This window comes from Aplidium turbinatum, chromosome 2, assembly GCF_918807975.1.
Source record: "Aplidium turbinatum chromosome 2, kaAplTurb1.1, whole genome shotgun sequence".
Lineage (NCBI taxonomy): Eukaryota > Metazoa > Chordata > Ascidiacea > Aplousobranchia > Polyclinidae > Aplidium > Aplidium turbinatum.
Window position 1 is genome coordinate 54542397 of NC_137473.1, and position 12221 is coordinate 54554617.

Below are 12221 nucleotides of genomic sequence, written 5' to 3' on the forward strand. Positions count from 1 at the left end.
AAAAGTGTATCAAATTACCTTCCCTTCCCCTAACGTCAGGAAAAATCAACTCTGTATTAATTAAGGGTTTGTTGGTAATGTAGTCACACAGAACAGGAAACTTGACAAGGTACGCTACGCACTGTACACAGTGGCGCCGGCAGGGGGGGGGCAGGCGGGGCAGCTGCCCCCCCAATGTTTTGGGCATTATCTTTTTTTTTTTATTTTTATTGATACATATTAATATTATTTTTTTAATATTTGGATCCCAACCTCAAGTAAGTCAACTCAAGTTGCAAGGGGGGGGGGGGGGGGGGGGGGGGGAGGTAAAAGCTCTCTCTTAAAAGAAAGTATGGAAAACCTTGATGACTAAATTGTACAGTAGATAAAAAGATTTTCTACAGAAGCAAAGATATAGACTTTTTAAAGTTTTAACTAACGTCACATTGATGTAGAAAAATAACAACCTGTTAAATTTTTGATACATCACACTCCCATGACTTCTTCCGCGCGCATTTTAGCATTGGTTGCTTGCAGTGATTCTTTCACTTAAACAAAACTAGGGATGGTAGAAGTAGGGGATTGCTCACTCAAAAGTAAGGTGGACAACTGGAGGGTCACAATGTTATGACAAAATTTGATGCAACTACAGCTTGAGGTCTACTACCATATGTCGCATACTCAGGTGCAGTTTATATGACCTGCCCACATGTGTAGAAAGTGTGTATCGCCAAAATAAATGTAGGAAATATGTGATATCATGTTTATTTAATTGGTATTCAAGTCATGGTAATGCAGCGGTTAACTTCACGCAACAGCAGTAACGGTAGATAGCCTCACACTGCTGCAGTAAGGTTCTGCAGATTCTCTAGCACCCAAAATTTTAACCAAATATAGCAATTCATTTGATGAGAATGAATTTACGCAAAAGCAAAGAAAACGTTGTGCAGTTCTGCTAATTTTTGAACTTCTTAGTGACCCTCCAGCTGTCCATTTCACAAGAAAAATCAGTAAAGTGAGTCATCCCGATATTCCACCGTCCCTAAACAAAACGTTTTGTTTCAGCAGTTTTGAGTTGTTCGATTCTTAAGTTGTAAAGGAGACTCAATTTCTTCAATATTTATCATTTATGTTTCTTCTTTAATCTCAGCAGAGTATAAAACTTGTAAAAGTTTTTCATCCATACGACGTCATGAATGAAATTATATCTCAAATCGGCGTAATGACGTAACATCATCTAAACATTTTACCGAATAATAAATTAACAAATTCGATCGTCAAAAGTGGTTTGGTGGTGGTAAATATTACGTAATGAAAAAAATGTGATAAGGTTGGAAGACATTACGTCATGTATTTTCAATACAAATATGAAGTTTAAAATTTATTCTTTTGTTCATAGTCGTAATTCACCTTCAAAGCGGTACTACAAAGAACAATTATCGATAAGGGGGGCATCAAGAATATGTCGACATAACTTTTAAGGTTTACGTCAGCTCCGTAGATCAGTAAAATATAAGGTTCTCATTATCGTGATTGTAAGCCGCGGTTTTTCTCTAAAAAATAGATTCCCGGGAAGCTAAACATTTTTTCCAGCCCTGGTCGAAAACAAGAGAAATTAAATAATATACCATTGTCTTGCACCAGTGGCGTAGCCAAGGGAGGGGGTTCGGGGGTTTCAACCCTTCAAATTGAATTTACGGATGTTAATACATTGTTTACAAGAAAAGTTTTAGCCTATGATGTAATTTGTCGTCAAACTGTGCAAGGATGCAAGCCATCTGCAACTGCTGAGATCGCTTGTTCGATCTAGATTAACATCTAAACAGCTATTCGTTATACAAAACTTGAATATATCAGAAATAACCTAAAGTAACTTCATTGTCTCAAAGCTTTTTGTTTGACACTCATCAAGATGTATGATCTCTATGACGTTACGTTTTCTAAACTTTGGGTTGACTTCAGAGCATAAAAGTTAGTGACTTACCGGAATAAGATCGTTTTTTGAATCAACCAAAGAGAAAATTGATAAATAAAAAAACTGTAATAATCTCGCAAAAAAAAAGCAATCAATCTATGTCTCTAAAACAAAGTTTGCCTAATTTTAAACCAAACTGTATTAAAAGAGCGAGTTTTGCCAATACCAAACATTCAAATATTTCAGTCTTGAATTAGCAACAAGAAAACATAGAGACTTAGCTTTATTTCCGAAAAATGCCGAAGATCCTTTTGCTATGCCACTGGACAGCACCATTTTACAGAAATATTCATACCCACAATTTTGTTGAAAATGCTCTCAGAATGCACCAAACGGAAAGTAATTTTTCAAAAATTTCTGGGGGAGGCCCCCCAGACCCCCCGCCGCTATGTGTCGCCTTCGGCGAACACGCCATCGGGCTTCGCCCGCCGGCTGTCAACACCCCCCCTTTCAAAATTTTGGACTATGCTACTGTCTTGCACTGTCAATATTTTGCCCCCCCAATGTTGAAGGTCTGGCGGCGCCACTGACTGTACAACGTAGGCTATATGTGTGACTTTTTAATTTCTTGTCATATCGCCACGGACCACATGTACAGTCGTCGCGGACCACCAATGGTTGGCGGACCACAGTTTGAGAAACCCTGTCTTACAGGCATCATGACATAATAATGACGTCATAATATCAATTGTAACACAGGAAAAATCTATCTATATTCTATTATAATGGTAAAAGAACAACACTAGACACTTATTTTATGAATTCCTTGTCAACAAATTATAGATAAACAGCTATGTTGGTTCACAATTGGCAGTCTAGAAAGATTTTTTACCGGAAATAAGCCACTTTTTGTGACGTCAGATTTCAGACTTTGTGATGCTCAAATCTTGGAAAACTTTTCATATTTTGTTCTATTGAGGTTAGGCCAAAGGAAAAACCAATGGACCATTTTCTTGCAATTTTTTTCGGGTTAGCCCATATATTTCCTATTTTGACCCTACTATAGTACTATATATTAAATATTATTGTTTCTCAATCATCATGGTAACGCCTATAACATCACACAACTAAGGCGAAAGAGAAAATTGAAAAAAGAAAACTAGATGCAAAATTAAACATCTCGCTTTCAGGGTTGCCAGATGGCCTTTTTTTAGGCCAAATTCCAGAAAACTGGCCTTTTTAAATTGCAGTTGGCCTAAAAAAATTGATGCAAATAAGGCCAGATAATCTGGCCTTATTTGGCCCTTTTTATGGCTGCAAGTTTTGACCGGTTTAGAAAGTATTATTTTAAGGAAATTCAATTTCAATTGTAATATAAAAGTATCACTTATCATTGTCTAAAACGTTTTTTGCCTAGACTGGATAAAGTGCAGGCCTTACTTATTAGAAGAAATGGTGTATTGAAAACGACAATAATAAAACGAAACAAACAGTTGCTTACCGAATTCTTACATATTCCCTAGTCACTCCAAATCTCCAGTTCTCCAGGTTTATAAAACAATGACCACTCCAGTCCATGCCAAAACGTAAAAAGAAAAATCAACTAGCAAAAATTGTTAATGCATGGCCGGGTCACTCAAGCATGAAAATAGAATGGAGCAGAGATACAACAATAATATTAAATGGGCGGGGAATCGTTTCTAACATACCCACCCCCAAAACCAGAGTTTAACAAATGAGGGTTTTACCACTGTAAAACGATTACAACGAAGCAAAATACAAACCAACTAATTGCCACAAGGTGGCCAAATAAACGACAATGAACATGAATTATGCAAATATCGACCAGAATCAAAAATATTCGCGGTTAGCAAGGATCACAATTGCAACACAAAGGCTGGCTTGCATTACACACAAACTTAATAGAACATGCATAACAGTAGCCTACAGAAGGACATCGAAAACACGCCCAAGAGGAGTTAAAAAACCCTTTTGACCAACATGCTTAGCGATTGCTAAAATTAAGCACAAAAACATAAGTCTACCGACAACTGGAAGTCAGCATAAACGGATACACGAAAAACAAATGATAGCATACATGGTACCAGTGGCAGAAGTGGGGATATGGCATAAACAAAAGCACACATACAACCTAATACTGCACAATGCTATGACCAGCGCAAGTGACATTAACGTCAGAGCAAAAGTAGGCTACCAGAAAAAACACGCGACTGTTAAGTCGAGTCGTGATAATTAAGCAATGAATTGACAAAACACGAAAAATAATATCGCACATAGCAAAAGCATTAGTAGTGAGACAGGTGTGTGAAATAGTCAGACCAAAAACAGAGCTAGACTGCTACAGTGTAAATAACTGCAGGATGCAAATAGAAACAACACTATTAATGGGAGTCAATAACACAGTTATGGCAGAACTGCTGGATGCAAATGCATCGACGACGCCGCGCTAGCTGCGGTAGTGAGGAGCACAAGAATAATAATAGTAAAATAAACACAAACACGCAATACAATTCAAATATGAAACCTAAGCAGCATGAGCAATGTCAGTTGTGCAATCGTGCCAACCAGCCAGCCTAGAAAACAAAATTGTCATTTTAAAAGTCCATACTGCCCTCTAGCAGGCAGATCTTTCTGATGTCGCGAACAAACTCTGTACCGTCAGCAACCTTTACTCGCACGCGTCTGACAAGTTTATTAGTGTCCGGCATAACTTCCTTTACAATAGCCTTGGGCCAGTGCCCACGTTTAGTTGCCTCGTCCGTTACCAGTACCAAATCGCCTGGTTTCAAGCTTGGAGATGTGCCAAACCACTTTTGTCGGGGCTGCAACAGAGGGAGATATTGCAACAGCCATTGTTCCCAAAACTTGTTTGTGAGGTATTGGGTCTTTCTCCAAGAGCGTCGATAACCGTCAGCCTTCATAAAAACATCTGGCGGTAGGGTGTCACAAGCTGATCCGGTGAGTATCATACTTGGAGTCAGGGCTTGCAGATCATCTGGTGACGATGGGAGCGAAGTGATGGGACGATCGTTTAAAATTCTTTCAATCTCTGCTACCAGCGTTAGAAGGTCGAACTCATCCAACGTAGCGTTTCCTACCAGCGACCGCATCAATTTTCTTAATAAACGAAAAAATATTTCGTAGAAGCCGCCTTGATGTGAAGCACGCGGAGGGTTGAAGTGCCAGTTCGTTTCATGCCGAAGTAAGGCATCGGTGACTTTCTTTTGATGGAGGTTCTTGAGTCCTTGCCGAAGTTCGCGGTCTGCAGCAACAAAGTTTCCTCCGTTGTCACTGTACAGATCAGTAGGACAAACGTTTCTACGGCTGCAGAATCTTCGGTAGGCTTGAATGAATGCACTTGCCTCCAGGGATTGCACGACCTCAAAGTGCACAGCACGGGTCGCCAAACAATTAAAAATACAAACATATCGCTTAACACTGCTGCGGCCGCTCTTTACCATCAATGGACCAAGAAGGTCAGTGCCAGCAGCTTGAAAAGGAATGGATTTGTTTACGCGTGGAGCAGGTAAGTTGCCCATCTGCTGTTTTCCGGCGGTAGCTTTCCAAAAACGACAGTTCATACAGGAATGCAAGACCCTTTTGACAGCTGATCGCCCTTTGACAATCCAATAACGGGAAGCAATGGCGGTAAGGACTTGTGAGCATCCCATGTGTCCTTCTCGTTCGTGATACCTCATGATCACTAGATCGGTGGTTGGGTGCTGATGTGGGAGAATGATCGGATGCCTTCTTCCGCTTGACAGAGAAGATTGTTGCAATCGCCCACCAACTCGTAACGTTCCGTTAACAACATAGGGGTTTAGGGACTGTAGCTCCTTCAAAGCCACATGCTTCTTCAACTGCAAGTCGGACACGAGTTCCACCGGGGCGTCAAATCCTGGGTGGTTATGGAGAACTGCGAACACCGTCGGGTATGCTTGATGCTGGGCGGCTGTGACAATGGCAAGTTCAGCTTCGTCCATCTCCTCGACACTGAGCGAATCTGTCTTAACAGTCAAGGAGTCATCTCGGCATTTCCTTTTCAGGTACAATTTGTAGCGAAGCAACCATGCAACCGTTCTTTGCAGATCGTGGAAACGCGAGTAGCGGGTAAACAACCGACATAGAGAGTCTGAGTCCGTAATCGTGTGTTGCTGAGCTGAGCAACGTTCAATGTTTTTAACCTCTGGATCGTCTGACGAAATTCCGCCAACAAAGTCGGGCTGGTTTGGCCAATTGCTCGTGACATCATGCAAAAACTTAGGACCATTAAACCAACGCTTAGCGGTATTAACTTTATCAGGCCAAACTCCCCGAGACGCGAGGTCAGCGGGGTTTAAAGTAGTCGGTACATAATGCCATTGATTGACACTGGTAAGCATGTGAATAGTGCTCAGCCTATTAGCCACAAAGGTGTGGAAACGAGTCGAAGTATTATTAATGTAACGCAGCACAACAGTTGAGTCTGTCCATAAGACAACACAATTGAATTTAAAATCACACTCCGTCAGGATAAAATTGCAGACTTTGGTAGCGAGCACAGCAGCAGTGAGCTCCAGGCGAGGTACGCTAACAGGCTTTAATGGAGCCACTCGAGCCTTGCCAAATAGAAAATTACAAATTACTACAGAATCATCATAAAACACTTTAACATAAAACACGACCCCATAGCCACTGGTACTGGCATCACAAAAACCATGCAATTCAAAGCGGATAGCACATTTACCAAAAAGAGTCAGGCTTCTAGCGATGGAAACACATTCAAGCTCTGGAAGGGCCTTTAACCAAGCTTCCCAATTAATGTTTACTGGCCCAAGGCCATTAAGGGGTTCATCCCAATCAAGTTGAGCGTCACATGCCTGCTGCAGGAGTTGCCTAGCAGGTAAAATGAAGGGTTGTATTAGACCTAGTGGGTCGTATGTTTGCGAAATCATGGAGAGAACGCCTCTCCGGGTGTTAGGCTTTTGTTGGATACTCACCCTCACCTCCATGCAATCGCTCGCAGCATTCCACACAACACCAAGGGTTTTCTGCGTTGGAAGCTGGCACTGAGGCAAATCGACCTTCGACGCCAAGTCTTCCTGCAACACAGAACTCAAGACCTCTGCACTGTTAGACAGGAATTTAGTTAAATGGAAGCCGCCACTTTGTAATAGTTCACGCAGTTGTTGTATTAGTTCGATAGCCTGATCCGGCGATTCACATGAATGACAAATATCGTCAACATAAACATTTTTTAAAACTGTGTTAACAGTGTTTTGATCAGCACCTGCTTCATTGTCTTTGGCAGTCATCCGAAGTGCGAAGGCAGCACAGCATGGCGACGACTTTGCTCCAAACACATGAGTTTGCATACGGTAGTCGACAGGTTCCCGCTTGAGATCATCGTCCGGATACCATAAGAATCGAAAGGCATCCCTGTCTCCTTCGTCTACACGTACTTGGGAAAACATGGCCTTAATATCGCCCACAACAGCGATCGGATGTTGCCTGAAGCGAAACAATGTTCCTACAAGGTTATTGGTGAGATCTGGGCCATGAAGCAGCTTGTCATTTAATGACACGCCTTTAAACTTCGCGCTGCAGTCGAAAACGACTCTAAACTTGGCCGCATTGGTCGTGCAGTGATGGGGCACATAGCACGTCTTCCCTGGTGTGTCTACCACACCAGTTTCAAGTGGCACAGCATAGCCACATTTAACATATTCCTGCATTTTATCACGATACTTATTGAATAACACCGGGTCAGTAATAAATCGGCGCTTCATTCCCTCTAGGCGCTTGAGTGCCATAGAGCGATTATTGCACAAGTCCGGGTCTTCATCCTTCCACAACAGCCCTACAGAATAGTGTCCATCCACCTTCTTCACCGTGTCCTGCATGATCTGCAGCGCACGTTTATCCTCAATTGAAGGACAGGGGGCCTGTGGCTCATCGATGTCATTAAAATCCTGCAACAATACATTTAACATTCTATCGCAAGACTCCTTTACGCTAAGAAAGTTTACCATTACTGGTGAGTTGAGTTGCCTATCGCCACCATCTTTCCCATAAATGGTCCAACCCAGAAGAGTGTGCAGTCCACATGGTTCTCCTGGTGCGCCAGTACGAACTTCCTGCAAAAGATAAGCCTGGTGAAGATCGCTGCCCAATAACAACTCAACCTTCCTATCTTTTAGTTCAGGGAACTTTAAGTCCTCCAAATGACTATATGCACTACTAAGTGCTTCGGTGGGAATACTGTGGCTGACATCCACAATCTGGTCCATCACCAGAGCATCTGCAACGGAAAACACAGCCTGCTCTTCCATTCCCTGCACAGCCAAAAAATCAATTTTCTTGTCATGAAAGGAGACAGCATTGGTGGTCAGCAACTCCACATTGCTTTTTGTCGCAGCAACCCCTAAGCGAGATACGAGGCTTGAGGAGCATAGACTGACGCTAGAACCTTCATCGATAAAAGCATAAGTATAGGTATAGTTGGAGGGGTCCCCAGCCCATACCTTAACTGGCAAAACCTTAAAAATTGTTGTCCCAGATGTTGCTGGCACAGTTGCGGACGTTGTTGCTGAGATGCCCTTCTTCAGAGCAGAGGGGCTTTCCTCTTCCACACGGTTTACATGCAGAAGTGAATTATGCCTCGATCCACACGTTGCACAAGATTTCTTAAATCTGCAATCAACCACTCTGTGGCCTGCTCTCAAGCAACAAAAACACAGTCTATGCTTTTGCACCAGGGTTCTTCTTTCTGCAACAGGCTTTTGTTTAAACATCTCACACTTCCATAGGGCATGCGACTCTGCACACAAACAACAGGACTCTTGCTTATGGTTAGCAGATTGGGAAATCTGCTCTTGGGTTGTGCAAACCGAAGCACGCTTGTAGCCACCTTGCGGATTAGATCGAGCCATCGTTGGTTGTAGAGCTCTCTTAACATCTTTGCCTGGTTGCATAAGATGGCCATATTGGCTGTCGGCTCGAGAGGCTGCATCCTCGACCAAGACTCTTAAATCGCCAAACGTGGCACAGTCCGATCCCAAGTGATTAACATTAACAAACTGCTCCTTTAACTTATAAGGAAGTCGCAGGAACAGCCGTTGAAGCACCTCATCACTGTTTAAAAGATGGGACTTACCCCAGCCATCGAAACTGACTTCACACTTATACATCTTGTCGCAAAGCTTTGTGAGGCCCGGCGCATCCCACTCTGAAATAGGGGGTCCTTGCAGCAAATCTTCCTTCACTTTGGCCATGAGTTTTCCAGGGTTGCCAAACCTTTTTCTCAATCTATCCCATGCCATTCCATATGCTCTTTCACTATTTTGCAAGCAACTCAGGCCAGAAATTACTTCCAAGGCCTGGCCTACACAATTGTCCTCCAAAAAGGCGATGCGATCTTCAAAGCTTAGATAGTTTGACTCAATGTATCGTTCAAAACGCCTTTTAAAGTTAAAGAACTTTAACACATTGCCGTCAAACTTCTCCAGCGACAACCGAGGACCATGAACATTTTGAAACCCTGCACTGAGCTGGGGTTGAGGCACGACGATGGGAAATTCACTACTATTATTAGCTTCAGTGCGAAAGGGAGATGCGCAAGGATTAAGAATATTACTAGCACTACTGCTGCCCTGAAGGATACCCTGTTCTGCTTTTACAGGTGGTATCTTTACACCACTCTCACGGGGTGTCACGTGACTGCTAGACTCAGCAGCTTTGCCTGTGTCACTGCCTGCATCCATAACTACCGATGATGTTTGATGTGACACTTGCTTGGATTGTTCTCGGCAGCTTCGAAGGAGGGTAGAGCAGGCTTCAAGCAAACCATAAATGCTCTCCCCCATACGGTTGATCCTAGATTCCATTGAGCCTGATTGCTGTGGTTTGCATTTGAGTAAATCTAAACGTTTAAGAGAGAGCTTCCTTTGAAGTTCGAGGCATCTTTTCTTTACCTCCAAAACTTCAGAAGAACTCAGGAAATCATCACTTGAGCATAGCTCCATGTCGATGGAAGTTATGCCAAGCTCGATTTCAACCAGCTCTTGTTCTAACACAACAAGACCTGGCAGCTCTTCGCTACTGTCATGTTGACCACTAATATTAGAGGCGGCCTCATGCTGCTCTGTTGAGCCACTAGCATAACCATTTGGCTTACCCCGTCTTGGGGTTTGCTTGGGCTTTTTACGAGCCATAATTAACACACAGCAATATACAAGCTACAAAAAACAAAATCTGTACGGTACTTACCTTAGGTGAGGTGACAATTGACCTTCACGATATTACGGAGAATGTCAGTAAGCAACCTACTAAAATTACAGGGTTTAACGGTAACCAGTTCTACCTGACTAGAACAATGGCCTGACAGAGTACAGGCTTAGAAGCTTCAATCTTTGGCAGACCTGACAAGACTGCCCAAAGTGAAGATCTATTTACAAAATTTAAACAAAGTTTACAACGTGGCGGGCTCAAAGGCACAAACCAAAAAATGAATCCTTGGCAGACCTGAAAAGACTACCCTAGGATAACAAACAACTAGTTACAAAGTTCAAAGAAACTTTACAGCATGGCAGGCTCAAAGGCACACACCAACAAAATGAATCCTAGGCAGACCTGAAAAGACTACCCTAGGATAACAAACAAATTACAAAATTCAAACAAACTTTACAGCATGGCAGGCTCAAAGGCACAAACCAATAGTGAATCCTTGGCAGACCTGACAAGACTACCCTAGGATAACAAAACAAATTACACAACTAGCTAAAGTGAGCTAGACAAAGGCACATACCATAAATGAATCCTTGGCAGACCTGAAAAGACTACCCTAGGATAACAAACAAATTACACAACTAGCTAGAGTTAACTAGACAGGCATAACCTTGCACCAAGCAAAGGTATGTTTTATAAATGATGTCTAAAACGTTTTTTGCCTAGACTGGATAAAGTGCAGGCCTTACTTATTAGAAGAAATGGTGTATTGAAAACGACAATAATAAAACGAAACAAACAGTTGCTTACCGAATTCTTACATATTCCCTAGTCACTCCAAATCTCCAGTTCTCCAGGTTTATAAAACAATGACCACTCCAGTCCATGCCAAAACGTAAAAAGAAAAATCAACTAGCAAAAATTGTTAATGCATGGCCGGGTCACTCAAGCATGAAAATAGAATGGAGCAGAGATACAACAATAATATTAAATGGGCGGGGAATCGTTTCTAACAATCATCACTTAGAGCCTGACCTATATTCGTTTTAATTTTAATTAGTGAGTAGAGACATAGGTAGAGAGTAGAGAATGTGTTAGCGGTGGACAGGGCGGTTCTATTAAGTTGCACCTGCCGTAAACCGTAAAGTATACACTTGCCTTGTTTGTTAATGTGATGTGTTTGCATTCCATTTGTGCAATGTATTTTGTTTGCTGCTAAATAATTTCAAAACCGAGTATTAGTTTTAGTTCTTATGACATCTTAAACGTATTGATTTCGTACTGGGTTGGTCTGTGAATAAGTTTATTATAAAAGCCTACGACAACACATTTCACTGATTGTTGAACACTCCACGTTTACTTCTGATCCGGTTTGCAATACGCAAAATGCTACAGAACGACAGGGAATTTTTGCATTCGTTTATTTTTGATTTTTTAGATTTGTGGTTTTAAACTTCTATACATCAAATAAGTTTTGATGTGAGTGAAGGCTATATTTTATATTGTTATTGCAAAATTGAATTTTATACATTCTTTAGTTGATACAAACAATGTTTTATATTAATAATTCTTCTGTAGTCATGTATAGCACTGAAAATAGTTTCCAATCCTGTAGTTGTAGACATCCCTGGTACATATACTCAATAAGACAAATTCATGCTTATTGCTTAGCTAGATGTTCCGAATACCACTGTTCATGAATTGAAGTAATAATGGTTTCTAGTTTATCTGCTACTACAGTAATTTTTCATTAATCAAATTATGCAAACGAACCGGTCATTATGTTCTGACAGTGCTAAATCATTATCTGTCAAATTTGATCGTAAAATGGCATTTTCAAAAAATTATTTCAATTAAGTTGTTAGCGTTTATTTAGCCTTAGAAGTAAATAAAAAAATTGGCCTTTTTTTGGCCTTATTTTATAATGGATTTGGCCTTACTATAGCTTGAGTGTCTGGCAACCCTGCTCGCTTTTCCTTTCATCACAAGTATAAAAGCATAGATATCTTACATATAGATATGCAACTCAGCAATCGTGGAATTATCGTCACGCTCGACTGACTTTATGGACACAATCAACAATCAAGGTTGCCAGCTTGGC

At 41.5% G+C, this 12221-nt stretch overlaps 1 protein-coding gene across 1 annotated transcript; it reads right to left on the reverse strand.

The window, feature by feature from the left end:
• Window positions 1–4509: 4509 nt before the first annotated feature.
• LOC145764434 (uncharacterized) lies at window positions 4510–10107 on the reverse strand. The gene is made up of 2 exons (XM_082576049.1): window positions 6642–10107; window positions 4510–6380 (listed from the first exon to the last, which is right to left on the reverse strand). The coding sequence occupies exons 1-2, from the start codon at window positions 10105–10107 to the stop codon at window positions 4510–4512; spliced, it is 5337 nt and encodes a 1778-aa protein (XP_082432175.1).
• Window positions 10108–12221: the final 2114 nt, after the last annotated feature.